The sequence below is a fragment of the Xiphophorus hellerii genome, chromosome 20 (assembly GCF_003331165.1).
Source record: "Xiphophorus hellerii strain 12219 chromosome 20, Xiphophorus_hellerii-4.1, whole genome shotgun sequence".
In the NCBI taxonomy this organism is placed as follows: Eukaryota; Metazoa; Chordata; class Actinopteri; order Cyprinodontiformes; family Poeciliidae; genus Xiphophorus; species Xiphophorus hellerii.
In genome coordinates, this window is record NC_045691.1 from 17,146,375 (window position 1) to 17,166,709 (window position 20,335).

Genomic DNA, 20,335 nt, shown 5'->3' on the forward strand with positions numbered 1-20,335 from the left:
TCAAAAAAAAAAAAAAAAGGAAAAGTTCAAAACAAAATAAAAACGTCTCCCTGAACTTCAACAGATTGAAGTGGAGAGAAAATTAACATCCAGTGTCAAAAACATTTAGCAATTTATTTTAGTATATCAAGAAAATGACAATAAGTCAACAAAGATGCTGACCTTTAGTCTGACAGGATGAAAACTAAAATTAGGGAAACAAAAGAAGCATTTCAGAAGTAAAACATTGTGTGTGGTATTATTGGCACAAATCTGTTTCCATAGATTTCGACCATAACAAAGTGGCTCAAAATTGCAAAATGAAAGGACAATGATACAAACGTTCACAGTTAACAAAACACCTGAAGAGACCCCTAAATAATTTCACAGAAAACAAACATTGCACATGACCCAGAAAACCAACTAACTGACAGATGGAAGAAGCAGCATCAGGCTGTGAGGATGGTTTTATTCAGAAGAGGGAAGCTGCTTTTTATGGAGGCAAATACAAAACAACACTGGCAGAAAACCTGCTAAAGGGCATGAGGCTTAATACTGGACAACCAAAACCACACAAGCAGAACTGCAATGGAGCTGCTGTTTAAAATGTCCTAGTTAAAGTTTAGACTTAAATTTAAATGAGATTCTGTGGAATAATTTTAAGTTTCCAGATGTTCTTAATTTAATCTTGAGAAAAACCTTTAGTCTCCAGGTGTGCAAGACTGACATAGACATACTCCCCCAAAACAAAAATAAAAAAAAAAATACATAAAATTGTAACATTTTTAAACATTTAATTTTGTCACAAAAGGAAAACAGCTGAAGAACGGATAAAACGCTTTTTCACAACACTGCGTAATGAAAAGTAAATATAATCCAGAAAGGAGAGGACAGACAATAATGAAATGATAATAATAAAAAATATCTATAAAAACATAATCTATAGCTGTACATTTAGTGGAAATTTTTAACGCATCTTTAAACAGAAGCTGTTTTTCAGTGAGCTTGTAGGGTGTAGTACAGCTGCTTCTCTACGGTAGCTTCTTCTGGTTCGTCAGGGATGGTGGCGTAAACGTGGTAAACATCATGCTGGATAAAGAAGAAAATAAACATAATTTATTTTTTTACATTCTTTGTTTTTAGAGTAAACATGTTCACTTCTGGAAAACTGTTGCATCTTACTTACATTTTCATTTTGAGAGTTCTGTGTGTTTATCGCAACGGATTCTGGGAAAACATGATCAAATTAAGTGCATTAGTTATGTTGCCTCATGTATTCACGTCATTTCTCAGTTTTAAAACACGTCTCACTTCTGCTTTTTAGGTACTTTGATTATTAGTATGCCTGATACTGAAAATGTGCAAAATAATTAAGTAAACAACGTAATCTCACGATCAACTTTTGCATGTTAAATCCCAATTTTGCAACTACAAACTCATCAAATAATGGTAACATTTCTGAGGTTTTTCTTCCAAAAGCTAATAACAAACTGAACATCAACTAATAGATTAACAAGCAGCTCACCGGTTGCAGAGTCGTCTGCATTAACGAACGTGACTGTGTGGTAGCCATCTTCATTCCCAACAGGTAACTTTTATATAAGTGAATGAAAAGAAAGAACATAGAGTTAAAATAAATGAACTTCTCTTTTCCTTTAGACTGCATGATGTACACATTTTACAAAAAGTTACCAGTCCTCCATTAGTAACATTCCTCATTCCTATAAAGTTATCTGGAACAAAAATGAAAAAAAAGCATGTAAACTATAAATGCAGAATATGTAAACACATGTTGTAAAACCAGATTAATGGATATTTACATTACCATTATTTCTGACTCGTGATCTGGAATAAAAATCAACATGATGCGATAAAACAAATTAATATTTTGCACAACTTATAACATGTTGCATTTGTGTAATCACACTTTTTAAATGTATAGTTTCTCTATTAGATAGTTTTCATCCTGAGCAAAATCCACAGTGGAAATATTACAGCACTAATTTATTTCACGGTTAAATAGAGCAATAAAGCTCCCTGTAGTGAACTGCTAAATCTTAATCAAATAAGATAAACCTTTTTATCTAACAGATCAACCTGATTCCAGTTAAAATGAGAAGAAAAATACCTTACCTCCGGTAAGTGTTTTTATCTGACAAGAAAAGTGAAGGTGAAAAGAAGAATTGAAAACACAGTCAACACATGATATGTGTGAAAAGAAGTACTTTTATGATGTGTCTTTACTCTAGACGGAAAATAAAAGATCTTAATAAATTGACATGACCTGAACTATTACTTTATTAAAATGTTACAGCGCTGTTTTAAAGCACATAAAAATGTAATATTGGAAAGAATTAAACAAAAAAATGTAAAATCTGACACTGATCTCAATCACCTGGATGCTATAACCAGAAATTTATATCATCATGGGCATAGATGTCATATTTTTTAAGGATTTTTACTTTTTTAACTGCTTTTTTCCAGGTTAGAGTGAAAACTAAGCAAGTTCAGTGAATTATAAAATCAAGAATGATACGCAAACATTTAAACATATTTTACATATGTTTAAATCAACTAGAGGTAAAAATTTTACGTAGCAGTTTAAATATAAACATGAACATAAACTGATATTTATGTTCCACACAGTTCATAGCATTGAATAAGCTTCTCACATAATTCTGTCTGATTTATGTCTCTCTTTTTTATCAGAAATAGTGGAGTTAATTTAAACTTGTTATTTTCAAGATTTTCAAACAAAGCTAAAACATCTTTAGTAGGATGAAGGTCAAGGCTTAGCAGGACTATCCTTAAACCTTCAAAAACAGTTTTGGACTGAATCATTGCCTTATTAAAACACCAACATGTGTTTATGTTTCTGGACCAAATTTTCCCTCTTTAATGAAAGCAAATGTCAGGAACAATTAAAAACCACTCAGGGAGAATCCTATCCTTAGCTAAAATCTCGTGACCATTAAGGTCTCACGATAAAGACAGTTTTTAAGAGCTATTTACTAGAAAAGCACCAACCAAGAAACATGTCTCTGCTACAAAACTCAAAGCTCAACTGAGACGTGCAGCTGTGACAAACCAAATACCTTCTGGGAAAAAGAGTTTCTGATTAGAGGAGTAGTGAGCTTTGTGTCCATAATGACAAGAAGTATATTAGGAGACGTTGAGCTTAGGCTTCCAGTCCTGAGCTTTCCAAGCCAACTGTAATATGATAGAGGCGTTATCGTGCTAAAGTGGATGCATAACTTAGATGGAGGGAAAAAAAAGCTACAAATTCATAAACTTCCCCTTTAATCAACACATCAAAGCTGCTGTCGGGGTAACATTAGGCTTTAGGTAAGCTTGATCGCTCTAGAAATGTGTGGACTGTGTTTAAATGCATGCACCACAAAAATCAACCAATTTCAATTACCTCTACTATTTTTTATAAAAAAGAATAAATATACATCAAGAAACAATCTAACATCTTGGTCAGGCCTTCCCAAAGGAAAGTGTTACAGTATGTATAGTTTTGACTTTGTGAGGATTAGATAAAATCCGCAAAATAATAAAGCTTGAACAGTCAAATTTGTTGTTTGACATATAATTCTTTATAAGCACCTTGAACTAATATGACATTTATGTCCATGATGGGTACAAACTGAGTGTCAAATATGTAACTGAATGATGTAAGGTACTGAAATGGGTGGGAAGTTTAAAGCTACAGAAACACTTTCATGTTGTCAGGCGACTCTACTCACCACTTCTCCATCTGGAACAGAGAAGTCCCACAAGTAAAACTACTCCCACAACTACTCCAGAACCAGGTACAGCTACAAACATCCATTTAGTTTTGACAGAAAGTTTCTGATCTGCTGCTGGGGAAACAAAAACCACAGTGAATCAGTTTCACTTCCTTAATGGTCAAAACAAAACATTACAGACATGACATTTTAGTACACCAAGCTTCATCTGGAAGCACAACGTAAAATATATTATGTCAACCTGAGGTAGTTCAAAATACAAAAAGCATAATTTGTAGAAAGAAGTTATTGTTAGCAACATACTGATCTTATTAGTAATTGTTGCTGCTCTGCATGTGGCATTAAGCGAATACAAAATTTCCTTCATTAAAAGCAGCACTGATGTCAACCTGAAAACAGAAGGAATCGTGCATGACTTTGTATCATAAAGGAGAAAAGAAAAACAATACACATTTAACATTTTATTGTATTTAGTGGCCAGGAATCAAGTAATCTGAAACTAATCTAACTCGACAGCAATTCTCTGCCATTTCCTTGAGCTAAAAATCATATTAAAAAATTATTTCACTCATTTAACTTGTATGTAATTGCTTTTGCAAAGAGATTAGATACCGTAGTTAGGAGTAATAGGCCAAAAATACAACAAACTGTTGCAGGAAGTTTGTGGAAGGAAACCAGTAATGTTTCACAAAATTAATTTAGTGTAAGTTCAGTTCTATCAAGTACTAATGCAAGAAAACCTCTGACTTCCTACTGTCTCATCCTTCTGCCAAAATAATTTGAAAATCTTAACAGGAAAAGATCAGCATGATTTAATACCAGACAGTGAGGAGAAAAATGTCTTTTCATAATGTATGCAAACATCTGGTTTCAGTAACTGCTGTGTGATAGAAAAAACTTTCTTTCATGATCTCAATTAGGTTTGACAGAAAACCAAAAACAGAATAAACCTTGAAGAAAGAGCTTTTCCAGATCATAACATATGCAAAAACCAAAAAGTAAAGCTCCCATTAAGAAAAACTGTTGTTCAGAGGCAGATCGTACCAGTGGTTGCAGGGAAAGCTGTGAAGGTCCAGTCCTTATTCTCAACAACTGCAATGAAAAATGAAACATTTAGATCTGACAAAGCCTTGATCAATCATTTAAGCAATACAGTTTAAAAAGTAATTCTGTCAAATATTAAATTATGTTCGCAAGCTCCTCTGGAAAAAGTAATAAAACATTTTTATAGTAATACAGTTTTTATTTTTTAGCATCTAGCACTTGGAAGTATTTCAGAAAATCCTACTTCACAATAAGAAGTTAATCTAATGTAATATAGTTTTGTTATTTAAAAGTCTACATAAAAATCTGGTTTCAAATATCTATATATGATATTAAAATTTGTATGATGATCTAAACACTTTTATGTGACAGAAAAGCATAAAACAAAAAATCTATAAGGGAAAAAAATACTTTTTCTCTGCTATATTCCTGTGAAGGCTGGAGCAAGTGTTTGCATACAGCAGCTTTTACATGTTAATGTTTTCAAAAGACAAAAAAGGAACAAAATCATTTAAAATTTTTATAAAATGATCCAAGTGCATAAAATGACCTGTTGCCTCTGATGGTGACGTTGACAAAGGAGAAACTGTGTTGACTGTGGTCCTTCCACTTGGATCTGGAGAAAACAAAGAAAAACAAAAAATTGTTCATGAATTTCATGTTCAAAGGTTGAAGCTGACGATGTTTCTGAAGTTTTGACTGACCTGATGTAGCAAATAATGTAGGATTCACTGATGATGGGGGAGGAGAAAATGGACTTTCTGTTTCTATTGTTGTCCTAAATGTTTGACCTGATGGATAAAGTCAAAGTACATAGTAAATATAATTAAATGTGTTTAATAATGTCTGGTATTGGTGTTAGAAAGCAGATATTACCAGCAGTCACACTGACAGTCGTTACTCTCTGAGATGTGGTTGAATCTGTTTCCTGAACTTCTGCAATGGCAAAGGAAACATTTAGACCTTTCACACGTATGTGACAAATAAAATGTGTGATGCCAAACTTATATGACCTTTGTTTTCTGTCAAGGGTCAGAAAACAAAACTTTATAAAGCTGAAATTATATTAAGAACATATGATTGACAGTCTAACAAGTACTTTATATGTAGAGGTTATTGATCATAGAGAGAGTTAACTTACTGTGGACGGAGACTGTAGACGTGTTACTATATGGAGACTGATGCATTCCTCCACGCTTCACCATGTAATAACATTTTAGTTCAACCTCAGCAGGTGAAGTTCGATGTGTCAGGAGCTCACTTCCTGTCAGTGTTTGCTCACAGGAAATGCTTTTGGACATCTTTGAGTTTATGAAATATAAAAAACAATTCTCCACAGAAACAGATGAAGGAGTCCCACAGTTCACTGTGACTGAGTCTGTCTCTGTGATCTGCTGTGGATTCACAGTCAGTTCAGGTGGAGGAACTAAAAACATAAACAAGATCAAATAGTTTAATATCACAGTAATCTGTAATAGTTCATCACAGCTGTATTTACTCACGCTGTATGATGATGGAGAGCAGGTTACTCTTTGGAGATGGATGTGATTTCAGGTAATAACATGTTACATCAATGTTAGCTGGTGAACTTTGTTTGGTTAAAGACAGGAGATCAGCTGCTGTCATCGTCTTCAGACAAGAAAATCTTTGTGGTATTTTTTCTCTCCCAATGTAGAAATAACAATCAGACACAGGAACAGAAGATGGAGGCTGACAGTTTAAAGTGACTGAGTTTGACTCTGTGATCACCAGAGGATTCACTGTCAGTGTGGCTGGAAGAAGATCTGAAAATATGAACAAAAAGCAAATAAAGGAGGAATTATGTTTAAAATCAATGTTGCTACCATCTTTGATAACCTGATGACTCACTGTTTATGGTGATGGTTGTTGATTCACTGTCTGATGATGTGGCATCGAGAGCATCATTGTTTTTAACGTAGAAACATTTAACTTTGACATCAGCTGGTGATCTTCTGCTTGACATCTTCAGCATCTCAGATCCTGTCAGTGTTTTCACACAGGAGTCTGAAAACTTCTTATTGTTTTCAATGTAGAAATCACACCGAGACACAGAAACATGTGGTGGAGCCGAACAGTTTAATGTGACTGAATCAGTTTCTGTCATCACAAGTCGATCCACAGTTAGGTTCGGTTGAGGAAGAGCTGAAAGTTCAAAAGTTGTTTTTAATATCAACTTTAATTAATAAATCAGGAAAGAAACATTTTATTTACAACAAAGATATTTAACTGAATCTAACCTTCAGCTTTTGTTTCATGAGTCAAATCTGTAGAAAATGAGACAAAGAAACAACATTTGTGTCTTTTCTCACTGGAAAGTACAATTTATTACCATTGTAGCAAAAAATAAAAACTCAGAGTTTATATTAAAGAATAGAACATAAAATCAATGAAAATAAACTAAACTTACAGAGGGGGATGAAGATCAGCAGCTGTAAAGCCATGATGAAGCAGTGAATGTCTTCCTACTGTCACTATCACCTACATTTGGTTTCAAAAGTCGTCGCTAAAACAAACCACATGATCAGTAGAGGACCCTCCTACTGACCACAGGAACACACAACCACAGAATAAAACGTTCATCAGTATTTTACATCAGCTAAACCCACAACATGAACAGACCATTTCACTATCATCATCATTTTACTGACACTTCATATGTTTAGTTAAACTTCGAAGCTTCGGTTCTGGATCGCCTGCATGGAGTCACTTTAGAAGTTCAGTACATAAAGTTTTGTGGCTTAAATCGTCGTTTTCATTTCCTATTAAAAGTCCTCACAGACAGGTTTCTGATCACAAATCTAAAAATATTAAAAATACAATCATATATCAATTAAACTATTCAGTCTTATATGAACCAGCCTCCATGTGAACTGGGTAAAGACAGATGGTCTCAGTAACATGTTGATATTTTATTATATATTGCCCTCCTCACAATAGCATATTGTCTGCTTGCTTCATATGAGCCTCAAACATGCAGAGGTGGTGTTAAATTTCCAGCTCCAGATTAAATTTAAATAAAACATATTTCCTAAATCTTTTCCAAACACTTTCTTTGTTCTGCAGTTGCTCACTTGATTGCATGTAAAGACTAGATGAGGTAATCAAAGGTTCAGTTCCTCTATAAACCAAACGCTGATGTTCCTGTAAAAAGGCCAAACATGAATAAAACACAGCAGAATAAAAACAAACTTAAAATGTATTTATATAGAACAATATTTGAAACTGATAACATGATTTAGAAGCATTAAACTCAACAAAGTAAGTAATCATTTAAAAAGCTAATATATACCTTAGAATAATGGAGCAAAAACAAATATAGATAAAATAAAACACATCATATATAATGGTGAGTTACTCTTTCAAGTCAAAAAACTAAAATGAAAATGATTATTTTTTAGTTATTTATTTATTATCAACATATCCAGCAGTAGAAATGGGTCATAAATGTAATTATAAAATACATTCATAAAATAAAGACGTTACACACTAAATTTGAAGTCGTTCTCCTCTTTGTGTTGGTTTGTACATTTTTTATTATCATTTTTGAGCAAATTACATTTAATTCAACATGGCATTTTTAACAGATATTTATAAATATTTTGAATTAAAACATATAAAATCATGGTTTATGCTATGGAGTAAATTCAACCAGCTTTGTTATTAAAATGCTGTTGTGGCATTCTCAAAGGGACATTCATTTAAAAACACAGATTTGCAAATTACACAAGATAAAACAATAACTACGGTTTAGTTGGACGAGGCTCTTCTGTTCAGTCGTCACTCTGTGAAAACAAAGAAACATTTTGTAAAACTCTTGTTCAGTTTTGTTTTTACAGTGCGCGACATATTAAGCTGATATTGTTAAACTTTAAGATTTGTACGTTTATACTTAGCAAAACATGTGATTCTTTGTACATTTGCAAATATGTCAGTTTCTACAGAAACATGTTTCAACCTTATTCAACAGAACAGCGCCATCAAGTGGCCAAATCACCAATCAGTAATCATTACACTTCATTCACAGAGACAGACTCAGAGTTACAGCTGCAGGTAGCAGCGCTGCAGGATCATCACTTCCTGCCTGTAAATGTTTTAATAAGATGATTGAAAGAAGCAGCAGGACAGTCTCCACTGAGACAGAATAACTCTGAGATTCATCATTTTAGCAGAAGCAGATATTTAACAAACCATCTCTGTTGTTCAAACTAGACATCTGGATCTGCTCCACTGGAAAATGACCAAAAGGAAAAATCACACATTAATAGTGCTGCTGTCTGGTAAAGGCATCAAAACACAATTTATTGTTGATGAGCAGCAAACTTTTAGTTTTCTTTACCTGAAACTTCAGCTTTTGATCTGTGGCAACAGACAAGAATTAATTTGTTGTGTTTTTAATGAAATGGACATAAAAATGTCTGAAAATTATTTGAATCTAACGTGAAATCTACAAAAACAAACAACAGAACAAACCCAAACACTATTTCTCCACAACCAGGCTTGACACTTGTTATGAGGTTTTATGCTAATAATAATCTGAATTTAGTTGGTTTTTTTAAAAAAAAACAAGCCACATTGGCAATAAGCTCAACATTTTTACTTTGGTTCAGTCAGATGTAGCCTTGCTAACCTAAGCTGTACGTTCATATTTATTTTCAACAGAGGAATCTTTCTTCTCACAACTATTGCACACCAAACCATATTTGTTCAGTGTTTTCTTGCACAGGGTCGTCTGTAAAAATCAACTTTTGATAGTCCAAGATTTTTCTTTAACAACTAAAATTACAGAAGATGAAAGAATTGCACTAAGAAGCTCTAGCCTTTCTGTAGGGAGCCATTATTAACTATTTAAAGTAGAAGCAGAGGCACACAGAAAACCTTTGACTGATATTTTAATAGTGTGATTGTTGATTTTTAACCTTCTTCAGTTATGCAGTTAACATTGATTATGCTGCTGGACATAAACAGGACTTCATATGTCCATATCCAAGACAATATATACCATAACAATTACTGAGATTTTCAAAAAGCAGCCAACATTTACGCAACAATATTTAGAAAATCTCATTTTCTTACCTTTTCGAAAAACATTTCTCTAGAAGAAAAAGACAAATAAATATTATTTTTTGGTGAACTTTCTCTGTAAAAGAACTATGCCAAAGAATTTGTTAAATGTAGTTAATATTTAAGTAAATGTAGATGAAACTTGTATTTAAAAAGGTATTTAAATTGAACAACAGTTAGTGCTCTATAGAGCTATATTTCCATTCTTACCCATCCTGCTTATACAACATTTTAGAGTCAATCCAAACAGGATTAAAGATGTAATTCCTACTGCAATGAACCTCCAGATCATCATCACTGCATGAAGAGATGAAACACGTTCAGCACTTATTGTATAAATAATCACATCTTTATAATCAAGTAATATTTAAATATTACTGGACACAAAAGTTGTACTGTATGTTTTAAATATGCATTGTTTCTTTTAGGACGTGAACTGTTTATTTTTATAGTACTCATTGTAAAGCTCAAATAATTGATTTGTTTCCAACTATTGATAAAAAGATGACTTTTAAATTTATACAAATAAAGTTGTTACATCCTGATGTAATAAGTTTTAAAGCTGTTGTTCAGAGGCAGATCCTACCAGTGGACACTGGGAAAGCTGGGACGACGGTCTGGGATGTTGTCAAGTCTTTCTGGGTGGGGGTCAAAGGGCGTGTGAATAAATCTGACTCACTTATGTCAGTTCTGTCTGGAGGAATGAAAACCCAAACCATTCAACTCAAGTAATATAGTTCAAAAGGCATATATATTGAATAATAAATTATGTATGTCAACTTCTCCAGAGAAAGTAATAAAATATTTTCATAATAATTCAGTGTTTAATATTTCAGGTTTTAGCACTGGGAAGAATTTTAGAAAATCTTAACTCACAAAGAGAAGCTAAATCTAATGTAAAATCAGGTAAAGTGTTTGCATACAGCAGCTTTTACATGTTAATGTTTTCAAAAGAAAAAAGTATCAAAATTATGAAACATTTTCATAAAATGATCCAAGTGTATAAAATGACCTGTTGCCTCTGATGGTGACGTTGACAAAGGAGAAACTGTGTTGACTGTGGTCCTTCCACTTGGATCTGAAGAAAACAAAGAAAAACAAAAAATTGTTCATGAATTTCATGTTCAAAGGTTGAAGCTGACGATGTTTCTGCAGTTTTGACTGACCTGTTGCAGCAAATAATGTAGGATTCACTGATGATGGGGGAGGAGAAAATGGACTTTCTGTTTCTATTGTTGTCCTAAATGTTTGACCTGATGGATAAAGTCAAAGTACATAGTAAATATAAATAAATGTGTTTAATAATGTCTTGTATTGGTGTTAGAAAGCAGATATTACCAGCAGTCACACTGACAGTCGTTACTCTCTGAGATGTGGTTGAATCTGTTTCCTGAACTTCTGCAATGGCAAAGGAAACATTTAGACCTTTCACACGTATGTGACAAATAAAAATGTGTGATGCCAAACTTATATGACCTTTGTTTTCTGTCAAGTGTCAAAAAACAAAACTTTATAAAGCTGAAATTATATTAAGAACATATGACTGACAGTCTAACAAGTACTTTATATGTAGAGGTTATTGATCATAGAGAGAGTTAACTTACTGTGGACGGAGACTGTAGACGTGTTACTATATGGAGACTGATGCATTCCTCCACGCTTCACCATGTAATAACATTTTAGTTCAACCTCAGCAGGTGAAGTTCGATGTGTCAGGAGCTCACTTCCTGTCAGTGTTTGCTCACAGGAAATGCTTCTGGACATCTTTGAGTTTATGAAATATAAAAAACAATTCTCCACAGAAACAAATGAAGGAGTCCCACAGTTCACTGTGACTGAGTCTGTCTCTGTGATCTGCTGTGGATTCACAGTCAGTTCAGGTGGAGGAACTAAAAACATAAACAAGATCAAATAGTTTAATATCACAGTAATCTGTAATAGTTCATCACAGCTGTATTTACTCACGCTGTATGATGATGGACAGCAGGTTACTCTTTGGAGATGGATGTGATTTCAGGTAAAAACATGTTACATCAATGTTAGCTGGTGAACTTTGTTTGGTTAAAGACAGGAGATCAGCTGCTGTCATCGTCTTCAGACAAGAAAATCTTTGTGGTATTTTTTCTCTCCCAATGTAGAAATAACAATCAGACACAGGAACAGAAGATGGAGGCTGACAGTTTAAAGTGACTGAGTTTGACTCTGTGATCACCAGAGGATTCACTGTCAGTGTGGCTGGAAGAAGATCTGAAAATATGAGCACAGTAAAGTTATACACATGGTGGATATCCAGCAAAGCTATAATCAATATTGCGACAATCTTCATCAACAAAAACACAGATCAGAATAAGATCCGCTATTAAATTAAGCTGAATCTCTTTCTACTCACTGTTTATGGTGATTAATGTTGATGCACTGTCTGATGATTGTAGAGCTCCATCCTTTACAGTGTATAAACATTTAACTTTGACATCAGCTGGTGATCTTCTGCTTAACATCCTGAGCATCTCAGATCCTGTCAGTGTTTCCACACAGGAGGAGTTTGAAGACATTTCTTTGTTTTGAATGTAGAAATCACACCGAGACACAGAAACATGTGGTGGAGCCGAACAGTTTAATGTGACTGAATCAGTTTCTGTCATCACAAGTCGATCCACAGTTAGGTTCGGTGGAGGAAGAGCTGAAAGTTCAGAAGGTGTTTTTAATATCAGGTTTTATCACCAACAAACAAAGAAAGTTGATTTTCAAAATAGTTGATTAAACAATAACTTCTTCACAACAGTAAAATTTATATTAACACTGACCTTCAGCTTTGGTCCCATAAAGGGAATCTGATAAATAAAATGTTGAAAATGAGACAAAGAAGCAACAAGATTTAAACGTGAGAATATTTATCTTGTTTGATGACAAAGTGATATGGATCATTTCAATAATAAAGTAATTTACTGCAGGATAAGGAAACCTATACTCACTGAAGAGGATGAAGAACAGCAGCTGTACAGCCATGATGATGCTACTGCACTGGCACAGACAGGTTCCTGTTTTAACTTCACCCACATTAGGTTTCAAAAGTTGTTTTGGGAAAAATAATCCGCATTATCTGAAGTGGACACACCTACTGACCAGAATCCAGACACCAATCCAATTGTGGTTTGGCCTGAAGAACTGAAAGTTTAGAGATATTCATGAACCACTTGGCCACATGTGCATGTACAGTATGAGTCAGTGGACGTGGAGCAACAATGTTTGTTTAATTTCTATTTCTTTTGGCAACGTTTCAACTAGATTTAACTGTTTTACCCGGCCGCAGTTTTATCACGACACTCAGGAAGAGGGCAGCAGATGTCACGGTCGACCATCTGCTCTTCAGAAACCACAAAAAACAATAACCTTTTACACAATTTGCAGATGTACTATGCTTTTCTCAGTTTTTTTTTCTCCCAATAACCCAAATTATTGCTGATTGACAGTGTAGCTTTACAAAGGGCGTAGCAGGCTAATACACAGGGAACAAATTCCCCAACAAAAGTTTAGAAGCAACTGATTACTTGTTCAGGAAATAAATGAAAGATAAATTTAGGATGTTCAGATTAAGACTCAAAACTCACCTGTTAAAATAATATACTCTCTGTAACGGCATTGTCACAATTAATATTGGTATTTATAATTATTGTTGCCATTGGCAGCCATGTTGAGCATTGTCACTGTCTGTGTGTTCAATCAATCAATCCTTTATTTAGGAACATTTCCATTTTCTAAGGTCAAATATAAAATATTAAGAGGCTTGTATATTGGTTTTCAAATTACCTTTAAAGTTCTTTAAATTCATGGTGTAGATTAAATTGTATTATAAAAATATTCCATCTGGACTGCTGGTCATCTTCTACATAACCAGGATTCATCTGAACCTTTTAGTTCATCACTGTGTTATTTGATTCATCCATAAAACAAGAGAGGATCAAACTGCAATGAACAATAAAGTCTGCAGAGCACAGCCAATTTTTCATCAGACCTAAGGACACAAAGTGTTTAATCAAGACTAACTAAATAAAAAAAACTCAGCAAGAAACAAATAGAACAAGATTTAATGGTAGTCTAAATTTCCAGTTAACAAGTCTGCCTAGTATAGTACAGGAAAGTTAAAATATTCTAAATAGACAGACAGCAAGAGTCTATTTGCTCATAAAACTCCTCAGACAGAGGTCAAAACTAAATAAAATGCATTTATCAAGCACATTAAAAACAACTTATTCTGACCAAGATGCTCTACAAAGAGACAGAAAGGCAAGTTTCCCTCATAAAATATGAGCATGAGAAGTCTCTGAAATAAATAGGTTGGGCAATTTCTGATATGGGCGACATGGGCAACTGCCCAGGGCGACATCTTGTGGGGAGCAGCATGGTCCTTTTTCTCAAAAATCCTTTCACAGAATGACACCTCAGAGCTAACTACGGCACACGTTAAGTGGTGTGATACAGTACAGCTAATTATCTTCAAACTTTATTGTTTCTTCTCCACTAAACATCTGTATTTCATTGCTTCTGCAGGAGTTTCTACATGAGTGGACTTAAGGGCCAGAGAACCTTTAGATGTGTCCTCTGTCCTACACGTTTGAATTAAAAGGCAAAACTTCCTCACTAACATCCAGTCAAGCTCCACAGAGCTCTGCTGATGAGCTAATATTGGAGCCAGGTGTAACGAAGCAGAGAGACGTCTAAAAGTTGCATAACTCCGGTCCTTTGGGACTGGAGCCCACCGCTCTACATCCTGTCACCCGTAGATGATGGAGGAGGTAAATCAGGGATGATGTAGTACAGGCTGTCGACGTCAGACTGGAAAACAAAAACAGCAGGACTTTTTTACATTTCTAACATTTACACACAAGTTAAGTTCACAAACATCTTTTTTTTGTGATCATTTTTTCGTACGTCTTCAGCTGAAGAATCTTCAACGGCGGATTTTCCAGAATCTGAGAAAGTAGAAAACACAATTAACAGTATCAGGTTTGACAGTTCACTTTCTATGTGAACAAATCTATGATTTCTGTAAATATAAAAACTGTATAAATTATTTTTAGGAAATTCTTTATTGCAAATGTATTTTTAGATCAACTTCAAGTGGGTATCAAATTAAGGAAACTCACTTGTAGACGAGTCAGCAGCAGGTACAGATGTGATTATGCTGTAGACGGCATCTCTATGTAACTTGAAACAACGGAAAAGATCATGTCAATGGAAAATAAATAAAAAATGCAAACAAGATAATGCAATGTGAATGACTCAAAAAATTGTTTATTACCATCTCTGTGTCATCAATCATCTGTACAGACTGATCTACAACAGACATTAACATGATTCATAAGCAGAAATATAGAGACTAAATATAAGTTAATAGGAAAAAGAGTAGATATTTCAAGATCCTAGATGTGTTTTACCTGTAATGTTGGTTTGTTTTCTATGCAAAAGTTAAAAAAAAGAAACAGATTTATTTAGTCAGTTATTACACTGAGCAGCAAAGCAAAATCAGATTTAGACAAATTAGGAGTTTATTCTCTGTCATGCGAGCATTTCAGAGAAAACTAAGTACAAAACCTTCTGATTTCTGAGGTAAAATTTTTTAAAAACCCCATTAAAACATGAATTAATTTTAAAGATAGAAGAGATCTGGCCATTAAGAAAGCTTTTAAATATCCATAAATTAAAGCAATATTATGAAGGCCCACAGATCGACAAAGTAAGATAAACCAGTAACTTTATATTTCTCTCTGAACATACCGTTAACAGATTTATGTTTATTTATCAGAACCTGAATTTGATAAAATAACAATAATAGAAAGCCTTACCTCTTGTGTGATCCCTTTTCTGAACAAATAAAAAGTAGACTGAATCAGATGACTTAGTTGTTCTTAACTATTCACACTCCACAACTCAAGACTTCAGATTCTGTTTTCATGCTGCTAATCATCACTAATTTAATATTTATTTAAAAAGCTTGTGTTCAGCAACACAGTCTAAGTGTCTTTGCTCTAAATGTTATATCTTAACTTACAAACATCCATTATATTAAAACTTTTATCAAAAATATTATATCTGCAGTATGTCGCTGTCGCTGTAAGAGGTTTGATTTTATAATGGATTTTATTTGTAAAAAATTCTCAGCAGAGTCAAAGACAAACTTTTTAATGGATCTCCTTTATTAAATAAAAGTTTAAATGTTTCTCACCAGTCCTCCTTTTGGCTCTGAAACACGCTGCTGCCATCAAGATGAAGATCACAATCACTCCAGCCACAGCTGTCGTGATAATTAAAGTCTTCATGTCTGTTTTAAAGGTCATAAAGTTTCACTTTGACTTTCAAACCACAATCGCTTTGAGTTGCTGCAACATCATCCGACTTCAAATCTAAAAAATCTGTCAGCTAAGATTTTACTACTAAGATTTACATAAGTGTCAAAAACTAAAATACTACGTGCATATTAATTAATGTTTCAAGTTGAAAATAACTAAACTACAGAAGAATATAATTCATATTGTAATGCAGAGCGATGCATACAGCAGAAACCATTCGGAAAACGTGAGCTTCTATAGATTCAAGAGGTTATAAACCTTGAAATAGTCTAAATATCTTACTGAAGGATGCACAATATTAAACAGCTGTATTTAAAAAAACAAGGATAAAACAGAAACAGAAACATCTTAATACTGACAGTAAAACAAGAATCTCACCTATATTTTTGCCCTTAGGTTCGTGACTTCCTGCTTTTTGTGTAATGTCTGCCACTTTATAATTAGAAGTGACACTTGAAGACACTAAAACAGAGATGAGATCAAATTAATATTTTAATCACATGTAAACCAGATGACATCTGCTTTTTACAGACATCTTAAAAAAAAAAATTTCTTTCCAATTTTAAAAAAATAAACAATGTTCTTTGGTTGATAAAATGTCCTTTTAAAAACAGATTTGTGTTTAATACAGATCAAATAATTCATGGTTTTTCCAATTAAATACAAAATATAAAGATCTATAAAGCATGACATGGTGTTATATTCAGAATTGTGGCTCTGTTCACTAACTGGGGGATTTCTGAAGACAACTGGTTACACAGCCATATATTTACAGGTATTAATGAGTCAGGGGATAAAAGCAAATGCATAGCGCTTATTGGATTCTGTCTGTAAATAATATTATAGCCCATGGTAATAAAAATGATACAATGTCTTATACTTGTGTAGCTCTTTGTTTAATCTAAACAAGACACTAGACACCACATTCATCCATTCATGCATTGATGGTGGGAAGCTACATTTTCCCTGGACAGTCTGACAGAAGTGAAACTGCCTTAAAACATGTAAATTATTCAGTAATATTTTGTGCTACAGCAATTTCTCTCATTCCCACTACAACATTGAGCTGATTAAAGGAAAAATTACTTTTACTAAACTGTTTACTCCTGCAATCTGCTGAAAACCAAAATGTTGGGATGTTGACATTGTGCTCTCAGGTAGCAAGACAATAACATTTTTCTAAAATATATTTTATTGTTACCATTGGTGGGAAACACTGAGTCCACTGAGCCTGCGGTCCTTGTGGATCTTGTTGGTATTGTCCTGATCTCTGTTACTTTTCCTTCCACAACATCTACGAATAGAAAACAGGTTTTCAGTTTTAAGTGTAACTAAATAAAGAATCTCTCATTTTTTTGTAAAACTGACTTTGGAATATTTCCTATCAGCTTTCTGCACTAAGAAATGTAATTTTACTAAAATAGAATGTACTTTTATATACATAAACCTGTTTTCTGCAACAAAAAAAAGTGTACAGCTTTGGGTTGGAAAAATGTCAACAGACTTAGCGCCACCAAGTGGTTAAAGCAGATATCTTTTAATTTGCCTCTGAAAATAATAGCATATATTAGGAAATCCACATAATGTTTTTGAGAAGATATCAGGGCTTTTCAACCCTTGATTTGCTGGAACCTGCAGTGTGACACGTTGAATATACATGTACAACTGCATCCAATCTGTTTCCCCAGCTGTTTTGAGAAGCTGTGTGTTTTTTGTTTTTGTTTTGGTTTATTCAACATTTCATTTTGTTTTCCATTTCTCTGACTTACTGTCATGTAGGATGTCTAAAAGAAGCTTGCTTAGATTGTGCATGACTGTATTTTCAAAGTGGAAAATCTCAATAAAAATATTTTGGTAAAAAAAACAATTGCAATATGTTCATAATTATAATAATGTTTAACCCTCTCATGCATGAATTATGATCCTTTGTGTCAGAATTTTTTTTCCATTTTTTAAAATTCTTTTCTTAAGGCATAAAAAAGGTAGGAAAATTTTTTTGTAAAAATAATTTATTTTTTATTTTTATGTGATCAATTGTAATTTTGTCCAAATACAAAGTTGTTATTTGAAAAATACATCAGTAGTATTGTTCCTTAGGGGTTATCTGATGTCACAATATTTTTTTTACTTGCAAGACTCGTCTACAGTAGAAGGAGGGACCGGGTCGGTTCTCATGCTTTTTTGTCTGTCGGCCATATTGTATTTAACAAAAATAATTTCTTGCATTTGCAGCTGATGGCCAGTAGTTGATGGTATATTTTATGATGCATTAGTGTCCACTTCAGTGGTCTGTGTGCATTTATAACATAAAAATCCACAGGAAGCACAAGAAAATGGCTTTTAGATAGCTGTCCACTGTAGTGACCGCTATGCATGAAAGGGTTAAGACTTGTCTGTACATGTGGGACATGCTGATTGATCCTGGAGGCTCCACCTCTTAACTCATGGGACTTAAACGATCTACATATTGGTGGCAGATCCACACACTGCACCTTGAGGGTCCATGGCTTTATTAAAAATAAAAACATATTTTTACAGCATTTACTGTATTCATGTCATGTTTGACTCACCACTGAAGCTGTATGGATCACTACGAAGTGACAAAGTTTTCCTGTCACCTTTCAAACTATAATCACAGCTGACTTCCTTCTGCTGAACCAAACGTAGACGCCAAAGTAATTCATTTTCTTCAATCACAGTCCGACAGAACCGCTGACCGGTTTCTGAGCTCTTCGTCTTCCACGTTGTTGTTGTTGCAGTTGGTTGACTTGATTCTCCAAAGTACAGGTTACATGTTGTAGCGTTTTTCACGGATTCAGGCAGAGAGCAAAGGAAGAGAGCGTACATACCTTTAACATAGTGCACACTCAGCTGTGGTTTTAGACCTACAGTAAAAGTAATTTGTGTAAAAAGGGAAAGTAAAATAGTTTATATGTTGCGGCAGAAAACCAGAGCTGATAACTTTTCCCGTTAAACTTTGACAAGCTTTCATAAATAAAACTCAGTCGTTAACTTTTTAAAAAATGAGGCAGTCACTTACGTATAGTAATACGGGCCATATCGCTGTCAGGAGATGGAGAATTTCTATCCCCATAATTTACAATATAAAAACATCTCACTTCAGCCACTGAGGATGAACTTTGCTTTGCCATCAACAGCAGCTCAGTTCCCGTAAACGTCTTCATGCAGGAGAAAGGTGTCAGAGTTCCTCCATTCACATAGAAATAACACTGATGCACAGAAAAATTAGCTGGAGCCTGACAGCGTAATGTGACTGAATCTGTTTCTGTGATTATTGATGAATTCACTGTTAGTTTAGCCTGAGGAAGAACTGAAATATAAAAACAGAGGATCAAGTATTGATACATCAAGATTAACACATTTCCAACAGTAAAGTATTCTTTGATCTGAAATGAAAAGAAAAGCTTTGTGCTAAGCCTTTAAGATATTAGGTAACTTTACTAGCAGTAATAAATTGCACAGTTTTAACACATCTGGACAAAAGAAACGTCAGAAACTGACCTTGTTTGACTTGCACCTCACGAAAAGAACCTGTTTGAAAGAAGAATTTAACACAATATTTATCTATACTGAAAAGCTTTATCTATAAACAGGATTAACTGGCACATTATAAAGTCACAATCACATACTGTGACTTTCAAACAGCACATTATTCTCAGAATAAACTGCACAACAAAGCCAGTGAGAACAAACAAAGTTATATTTGTGTGTATTTATATTTATCAGTGAAAATTCACTGATGTTGAGAGAAAGTAAGAAAATTAACTTACCCAAAAGAATGATAAAAAACAGGCATCCCGTCATGGTGAAGGCAGACGTAAGCTGTTCATAACCTTTGAGAGAAGATAAGCATCTGACAGCATGAAGATCAGAAGAACTCAAAGATACAACCCACAAACATGACTGACAGGCGACTCAGAGGGGAAACAGCTTCACTCCAAAAGCAACATCAAAGCAGATTTTAGTGCAAATGGACTCAAGGACAAATACTTTAATTTTTGCTGATATCCCCTGTTTGATTATCATGACCATTGGTTACATTTCAATGGTAATGCTCAGGCTGAAGGTATTGACCATTAGGTGTTCTTATCAAAGCATCTTATTAATTGT

The 20,335-nt window shown here is 34.0% G+C and overlaps 2 protein-coding genes and 1 long non-coding RNA gene across 5 annotated transcripts; all 3 read right to left on the reverse strand.

Annotated features, from left to right (window-relative positions):
- Positions 1-93: 93 nt before the first annotated feature.
- LOC116711105 (uncharacterized) lies at positions 94-13,815 on the reverse strand. 2 transcript variants are annotated; one of them, XM_032550483.1, is made up of 19 exons: positions 12,830-13,815; positions 12,662-12,688; positions 12,247-12,537; positions 11,823-12,104; positions 11,462-11,746; positions 11,196-11,255; positions 6,278-6,559; positions 5,917-6,201; positions 5,652-5,711; positions 5,480-5,566; positions 5,326-5,391; positions 4,776-4,823; positions 3,729-3,845; positions 2,113-2,131; positions 1,805-1,824; positions 1,672-1,712; positions 1,505-1,571; positions 1,166-1,206; positions 94-1,068 (listed from the first exon to the last, which is right to left on the reverse strand). In XM_032550483.1, the coding sequence occupies exons 1-19, from the start codon at positions 12,861-12,863 to the stop codon at positions 976-978; spliced, it is 2,205 nt and encodes a 734-aa protein (XP_032406374.1). In that variant the 5' UTR covers positions 12,864-13,815; the 3' UTR covers positions 94-975. The 2 variants fall into 2 exon arrangements, with proteins under 2 accessions (XP_032406374.1, XP_032406375.1); XM_032550484.1 differs by lacking the exons at positions 11,196-11,255; positions 11,462-11,746; positions 11,823-12,104; ... (1 more) ...; positions 12,662-12,688; positions 12,830-13,815 and adding exons at positions 6,645-6,938; positions 7,034-7,060; positions 7,204-7,347.
- LOC116711107 (uncharacterized) lies at positions 8,096-9,859 on the reverse strand. The gene is made up of 3 exons (XR_004337164.1): positions 9,133-9,859; positions 8,985-9,023; positions 8,096-8,578 (listed from the first exon to the last, which is right to left on the reverse strand). It is a non-coding gene; the product is annotated as an uncharacterized LOC116711107 (long non-coding RNA).
- Positions 13,816-13,924: 109 nt separating the features above from the next.
- LOC116711106 (uncharacterized) lies at positions 13,925-20,061 on the reverse strand. 2 transcript variants are annotated; one of them, XM_032550487.1, is made up of 13 exons: positions 19,996-20,061; positions 19,727-19,756; positions 19,245-19,535; positions 18,775-19,089; positions 17,406-17,486; positions 16,583-16,666; positions 16,081-16,176; positions 15,701-15,719; positions 15,293-15,312; positions 15,157-15,191; positions 15,002-15,062; positions 14,787-14,827; positions 13,925-14,690 (listed from the first exon to the last, which is right to left on the reverse strand). In XM_032550487.1, exons 1-13 carry the CDS (start codon positions 20,027-20,029, stop codon positions 14,619-14,621), a joined length of 1,179 nt encoding a protein of 392 aa, XP_032406378.1. In that variant the 5' UTR covers positions 20,030-20,061; the 3' UTR covers positions 13,925-14,618. The 2 variants fall into 2 exon arrangements, with proteins under 2 accessions (XP_032406378.1, XP_032406377.1); XM_032550486.1 differs by having other exon boundaries at positions 17,406-17,498.
- Positions 20,062-20,335: the final 274 nt, after the last annotated feature.

What these genes read in the sequence shown, in the direction of transcription:
- LOC116711106 (XM_032550486.1), bottom strand. Translation starts at nt 20,029, where the DNA reads ATGACGGGATGCCTGTTTTTTATCATTCTTTTGG. An exon ending in TGAGGTGCAAGTCAAACAAG is followed by an intron (nt 19,536 to 19,726) that starts GTCAGTTTCTGA and finishes TTTATATTTCAG; the next exon opens with TTCTTCCTCAGGCTAAACTA. An exon ending in TGCTGCTGACTCGTCTACAA is followed by an intron (nt 14,828 to 15,001) that starts GTGAGTTTCCTT and finishes CTACTTTCTCAG; the next exon opens with ATTCTGGAAAATCCGCCGTT.
- LOC116711105 (XM_032550483.1), bottom strand. Translation starts at nt 12,863, where the DNA reads ATGGCTGTACAGCTGCTGTTCTTCATCCTCTTCA. An exon ending in GACTGTCAGTGTGACTGCTG is followed by an intron (nt 5,567 to 5,651) that starts GTAATATCTGCT and finishes TTTATCCATCAG; the next exon opens with GTCAAACATTTAGGACAACA. An exon ending in TACATTATTTGCTACATCAG is followed by an intron (nt 5,392 to 5,479) that starts GTCAGTCAAAAC and finishes TGTTTTCTCCAG; the next exon opens with ATCCAAGTGGAAGGACCACA.